The sequence below is a fragment of the Acomys russatus genome, chromosome 2 (genome assembly GCF_903995435.1).
Source record: "Acomys russatus chromosome 2, mAcoRus1.1, whole genome shotgun sequence".
Classification (NCBI taxonomy): domain Eukaryota; kingdom Metazoa; phylum Chordata; class Mammalia; order Rodentia; family Muridae; genus Acomys; species Acomys russatus.
The window spans coordinates 29,327,631-29,334,676 of record NC_067138.1 but is presented as its reverse complement, the minus strand read 5'-3'; the positions used below and the strand labels follow the sequence as shown (position 1 = coordinate 29,334,676).

The 7,046-nt window shown below is 46.4% G+C and overlaps 1 protein-coding gene across 1 annotated transcript; it reads left to right on the top strand.

Annotated features, from left to right (window-relative positions):
• The first annotated feature begins 432 nt into the window (after positions 1-432).
• Positions 433-5,836, top strand: Penk (proenkephalin). Its single transcript, XM_051159832.1, has 4 exons — positions 433-579; positions 660-714; positions 1,217-1,357; positions 4,863-5,836. Exons 3-4 carry the CDS (start codon positions 1,220-1,222, stop codon positions 5,532-5,534), a joined length of 810 nt encoding a protein of 269 aa, XP_051015789.1. The 5' UTR covers positions 433-579; positions 660-714; positions 1,217-1,219; the 3' UTR covers positions 5,535-5,836.
• Positions 5,837-7,046: the final 1,210 nt, after the last annotated feature.

The window sequence follows — 7,046 nt, the reverse complement described above, 5'->3', positions numbered from 1 at the left end:
CTCACTGATCTAAAGGAAAAGGTTTAAGGTTCCCAGAAAGTTTCAATTATTGGTTTCAGTAACCATTAATTGAGTGCCTTCTGTGTGCTGTTAGACAGCAAGAAAGTCAGGGCAGATGGGTGAAAATCTACGACTTTCGGATACTCGTGTATGCAGTATGCCCGCAGTATGCCTGAAGAGGAGGTGAGGGACAGGTCCGGTTCACCGAAGGTGTCCAACTTCTCACAGCAACCCAAGTCCGTCTGCCCTTTCAAACACCCCCACCCACGGTGCCACCGAAGTGATTCACGCAGGGAAAGCAGTTTTCCCTTCGTGTCTTCCTCAGAGTTTCTAACTGCGCGGAGGGGGGAGCCTCAGGCGCCCACTCGCGCCCGCCACCCTCGGGGGCCGCGTGCTGCGGGGACGTCCCCTCCCGCCAGGCGTCGGCGAGGGCTGGCGTAGGGCCTGCGTCAGCTGCAGCCCGCCGGCGATTGGGGCGCTCGCGCCTCCTTCGGTTTGGGGCTAATTATAAAGTGGCTGTGGCCGCCGCCAGCCTCTGGACAGCTAGGCAGGCGCTCAGAGCCCTGCAGCCCAGCGACGGTGAGGTCCCGATCTGCCGGGCGCCTTGCTGAGCTCCCCGACGCAGCCGCCTCACACTTGCCTTCTTTTCTCTCTTGCAGAGTGGCATCTGGGACCCGCTCTTCCAGTAGCCTGCTCCATCCAAACAAAGGCAGCGTAAGTGACTTTACCCCGAGTCGTCCGCGCCTTGGCAACCGTCGCCTGTTCCCTCATTGCATGCATTCGCCCAACTTTCCAGGTTCCTCTTTGCTTTGGGTGTCCGGGTCCTACTCCCCAAGCCCCCGCTCGCGAGCCGCGATTTCTAGTGTTCCCTCCAGAATCTTGCCCTACACAACCGACGCCGGGGAAGACAGAATGGTCCAGGGAAGACAGGGCGCCCTCGGAAGAATAGGATGCCAACAGAAGAGCAGGACTCCCCGAAGAAGATAGGACGCCTCCAGGAAGACATAATACCCAGGGCAGCCCCGAGACAGCGGGAGCCACTAGGGACCCCGAGTTAGCCCTGAATCACCCCGGGTGATGTTGGGTTGTGGGCGGGCCTCAGGAAGAATGGTCCCTGCGGGTCTCGCTCTACGACCTCCCACCCAGCAAGATTCCCTCCTAGAGAACCTTTTCTGAGACGAATAGGTCCCCACGTGCACGTCCTTCTCTCCTACAGCCCATGGCGCAGTTCCTGAGACTTTGCACCTGGCTGGTGGCGCTTGGGTCTTGCCTCCTGGCTACAGTACAGGCAGAATGCAGCCAGGACTGCGCCAAATGCAGCTACCGCCTGGTGCGCCCCGGGGACATCAACTTCTTGGTGAGTTGAATTCGCATTCGGGTAAGGGACTGCTCTTGTGGCCAGCCTAGCAGATGTGTAACTGTCACTTGAGCTGGAAGGTGCTGCGCAACAGGAGACTTTGTTGACCTAAGTGACCTGGCGCTTCCAAAATGTTGATCCCTGAGGCGATGTCTCCCAGTTTTGGAAGCAGCCTAGGGGCTGAGGTATCTATCTCCACATAAACCAGTTTTGTTTTGACCCTGAAGGTGCACAACCCCCACGGAGTGTTATTTTCAGTACCTCGGATAGTACTTCATCTAGGCTTTCAGTTACCCCAACTTTAACACCCAAGCCTGTGGCCCTTCAAACATCCTTCCTGCAAAGAATGTAATATTTTTGTTAATGCGAGTGCCCCACTCCCACCCCTATGCCCCCACTCCTCCCACTCCCGTTGCTCTTCTTGGGCTTTTTTAGCCTTGAGTCCCTCCTCTCTGGATAGGAAAAGGATAAGGGGAATTACCGGAAGAGGCCAGAAAGAATTCATTAACAGTCCCACGAGCAAGGGAAAACAGAAATCTCCTTTGCCTTGTTTTGACTGCACTTCTGTAAAAACTGCTAAAACTTTGATTTGGCTGTGAGAAAGTCACAGGAGAAATGGCCGGTGCCCAAAGATCTGGTATCATTCCAAAGATAGCCTGTCATGGTTGGCAAGCCCGTGGACCATGACAGGAACTGAGGGAGACAAAATGGCTGTTCTCGTCGTCATGGTCCACGGGCTTTCCAACCATGAGTGAGGTTCCACTAGGTCTGAATCTGTACATTTGAGACACCAAAGGCTTCCTTTTTACTGTCTCAACGATCGCTCGCTTGCCCTGTCTGAAATTCCTTGATAGTGCAAAGGAGACTCGGTTTACACTTTGAGAAAGCTCCACGATTTTGGAATGCTTGAAAAATGGAGAAGAAACAAGGGCATCCCAAAATCTAAGCCGATATTTCCAGTTAGATGCTTGTTTGATTCGTTTGATTACATGGTCTATTTTGGTTTATATAGACTAGCTAGGCTAGAAGAGCACTGTGTATTGGAATTGTGAGGGAAAATTTGTCCCATCTTAACTAGGAGCAGTAATCTCACTCAGCATTCTTCTGTCTCCTACAGTCACGGGCTTATCAGGTTTCCCTAAAAATTGAGTGAGTGCAACACCAGAATCAACCTTGTGAATAATGGGCTGTACCCACGGGAGATTCAAAGCATACTAAGCTGAAGTTCACTGTCTGGCCCCTGAATTCTGGGGCATAGCCACGGGAATTTATTTACTTATTTATTTATTAGTAGTCACAGGCATTTTAGTTATACTCCATGCCTGCCGAGCACAGATCTCTCAACATGTAGCTTAAGGTTCTCTGTCATCTGTGTAATGGTGGTTGGATTCATAAGTTATAATTTGACCTCAAATAATAGCAGATCGACTAAATCATATGACTCAGGAACTCACATATAACTGACATTTAACGATACCTTGTCAAGAAAATCTCGGTCAACTGTTCAGTTCACAAAATGGAGTAACAATGCTCCTTCTCCTTTCCTGTTGCTGGGGAGCGTAAGTGGAGATCCATGTATGGGAACAAGCTTCCAGATGGCCAAGGAAGTGCTGGTTTCTCCACCTTTACTCAGTTGCCAATCATCATTTAACAGGCTTGCAGGGGTTAGAGGGGTTGCTGCCCTTTCCCGGGGGCTTTCCCTGAGTTAAGTCACTGTTGTAGCTCTCTGATCTTATCTTTGATGCAGATGATGGGGCGCAGAAACAGGATAACAGGTTAGGGACAAGCCAGCATGGAATAAAAAAAATTTTTTTTTGGAAGAGTTTTGAATGAGTGGTTTGTCTTTCATTGTAGCATGCATTTGGTTTTGCTATTTTCTCAGTGACAGATTTAGTTAATGCTCAAATACTGTTAAAATGACAGGAGTTCTGGAATGTTAGCTAGAACTCCTGGGCAAAATGAGGTTGCCCAGCCAAAGGTATGTACAGTAAGTCAGTAAACATTTACCAAGTTCTACCATGAGGTAGTGTAATTGGTCCCGAGAGGAGAAGGCATACCTTGACAGCTGTCAGAAGTCACCATCCAGTGTGCTCTCCACCACAGAACTCAGTGTGCAACAGCTAAAACTTCATGAATGACATTAATTTTTGGCAAATGGTTCATAAAATACATATCTAGAGTGAAAATCTATAGCCATTTTGACATCTTAAGCTTTTTAAAAATAATCTTTTGAATCTTTAATCATAAACTTTCAAGAATAAAATGGAATTATTTTAATTAGCTTCTCTTTAGCCTTTCCATATTCATATAAATTTAATTATTTTCTTATACACAAAACTAAAATAACCATTAAGAGCTGGTTGACTATGTTTGCAGATTTTGTTGCGTAAATAAAAGACTTTTTGTGAAAATGTGTGTTTCATACGAACACACCAATTTTTAAATGCTAAAAAAGGGTCTGGATTTCCTGTATAAATCAAATGTCTGTAACCTGGAATCTGTAAGTAGATTTTAGAAAGTTCTGATGCCCCCTGAAATGTTTAGAAACATCATAGGATTTTGTAAGGTTATCTAATATTTGTGTTGTTTTACTATTGGTGAACAACTGAATATAAAAATATAGTCTGAACAGAGTCATTTAAGATGTATAGCTTAAAGCTTACCATGGACTGAGTTTAATTACTCTATAATGAGAAAATGGGCATTATATGCTGCTAATTCCTTCATTATTAAGGAATATGACTTATTTGAAAAAACTGCTTTGTACATCAATGGCTTAATCTTAAGAAACTAATATGAATAGTCTGTGCATTTGCATCCAGGTAATTTGTAGCATCTGGTTCAAAATGATTAAATCTGTTTTAATTAGCCAGGATAAAAAGCAAAGGTCAAAGTTTAAACCGAGCGTTATATCAGGATCCAAATAATTCATAACACATAAGTGTGTTATAGTGTTTTGAATGTCTTTCTCTTTAACCTTATTTTGAAATTGTAGGTATTTTTTCCTTTAAAGGTTGAAAGTTTTTGCAGGGAGAGTGAGTAAGACCATGATATGAGCACCCATTAGTAAATCTCACACATCTTATAATAAAGATTATCTCTCCAAGACAAAGACGTGGAGGGAATCTTTAGGAAATATCCCTAATTGGGTATGTAGCAATTTCTCCCTTGGGGATCAAAAAGCCTTAAACAAGAAGGCCTCTGCAGCAGGAAACTATTCTGTGAGATTGGGTTCCGAAGGCAGCCACTTGAGTTAGAATTGAGGATGCATCTCGTGAAACACTGGGCTGGCACAGCACGTACAACAAGATCTCTAACAAGACTCTCTTAACTCTCTTCTTTTTTCCCAGTCCTTCTGGTTCATTGCTATCTCAGTTTTAGAGAAAGCTATGAGAGAGAGGAGATGCCCTTTCTCTGTGGCAGTGTGGGTACTAAAGCAGATAATTATGGTCCCCTATTGCTTCAGAAGGGTCTCTTTTAACCACTCATCTCCTTCTCTTTGCAGGCCTGCACGCTAGAATGTGAGGGACAGCTGCCTTCTGTCAAAATCTGGGAGACCTGCAAGGATCTCCTGCAGGTGTCCAAGCCCGAGTTCCCTTGGGATAGCATCGACATGTTCAAAGACAACAGCAAACAGGAGGAGGGCCACTTGCTGGCCAAGAAGTACGGAGGGTTCATGAAAAGGTACGGAGGCTTCATGAAGAAGATGGATGAGCTTTATCCCGTGGAACCAGAAGAAGAAGCGAATGGAGGTGAGTCTCTTGCCAAGAGGTATGGTGGCTTCATGAAGAAGGATGCGGATGAGGGCGACACTCTGGCCAACTCCTCCAACCTGCTGAAAGAGCTCCTGGGAACAGGAGACAACCTTGCAAGAGAGGGCCACCACCAGGAGAGCACTGACAACGATGATGACAACATGAGCAAGAGGTACGGGGGTTTCATGAGAGGCCTCAAAAGAAGCCCCCAACTGGAAGATGAAGCCAAAGAGCTGCAGAAGCGCTATGGGGGATTCATGAGAAGGGTGGGCCGCCCAGAGTGGTGGATGGACTACCAGAAGAGATATGGAGGGTTCCTGAAGCGCTTCGCTGAGTCTCTGCCGTCCGATGAAGAGGGTGAAAGTTACTCCAAAGAAGTCCCCGAGATAGAAAAAAGATATGGGGGATTTATGCGGTTTTGAAGCCCTTTCCCAGCAGTGACCCCAGGCCCCCACCAGCCTGCTCCATCCCCGGTGAGCAACTGCCTCATCAGTGGTGTTTGTCACGTGCCCCTCCTGCTGTATAGTTGCCCCCGTGGGCTGGATAATTACACTGCCTGAAAGCTGTGGTCTTTTGAGTCCCGAAGCTCAGTGTTGGTCTGTTGCAGCTGTCTTGTTATCATGCTGAAATCGTTTCTGTTACCTCATCCCTTACTCTTGACAAAAACGCCAACAAATGCTTATTTGTATATAAATATAATAAACCCATTACCCCAACTGCACAATGTTCTTGTAAGAACTGGATGTCGTTTGTCTGTGGGTGGTCACAGTAAAGGCAAGATTTAGAGACAGTGCTGTCACCTGCTAGGACAGGATAATCACTGGCCTCTTTCCCTCCCCTGACCCAAGCTACAAAACATTTTTATTTAACTCTTTATTTCTATGTGAACTCTTAAATAAGTAAACGCAATGGAGCAAAAATTAGGTGCAAAGGCAATTTAACCCTGTTTTATACCTACAGAAAGTGAAGGCCAGAGTGGTTATGTGCTTGGTCTACGTTTGCTCAGGAGTTGAAACAGGCAGGAGAATAAAGACCTAAACTTTTTGTTCCCAGTCAATATCCCTTAGACCCTAGTTCATCATCTCCTGTCCAGGACTCCAGAAAGAACAGGAAGATCTTGAGACTGTGTTTTCTTCACCACTGCACAACCTTCACCGTGATCATACCAGATTCTCCTATGGCAAATGAATGAGTGAATGAAGTGGATAAATAAATTCATTTGGCCACCGCACAATCCAAAAGGGTGTGCTGCTGTTCTGTGATATGAATTCTCAAAACACAAGGGGCGGATGAATATTTCACATTAACAAAGGTGTTGGAGGCAGCATTGAGATATCAAAAATATGACATACATTGTCAATTTTCTAGCTGACGCTGCAGGCAGCAGCACCCATCCACTCACTTTCTCAGCACCCTCACCAGCCCTTGTCTTGTGCCCTTCAAAATCTCAGGTCATATTTCAAGACCATAGAGGCTGAGCAGCCCACTGGGTTCCCACAGAGCATCCCCTATTCTAGCCTGTGTGGTCTGCCTCATAAGGAAGCTAGCCCTGCTGACCCCGGAGCCAATCCCAAAAGTCTAGCCCTATCGAGACTTTGAGAGACACCCTACTTCTCTTGATCAGCTCAGATGTCACAGACACCTTAAGAATCATTTTTCCCACAGACCCTTCTGATCCAGAACCTAAATTTTTCACTCGGCAAAAAATTTTTCACTGGGAGCTCTGCATTTTGAGTGAGAGGCAATGAATAGAGGTGACGTACACAAGGAAAGAAGTGAGGAACAGCTGCTGGCCCCGGAGATTGGCATCAGAAACAGAGGCTGGGGGCGAGGGGCAGCTATGTTACAAGTGTCCAGCATCATTCAGCCAGGGACTGTTGCCTCCCTTGGAAAAGCCAACCCCATATCAGCAGGTGTTTCCAACAAGATGTTAA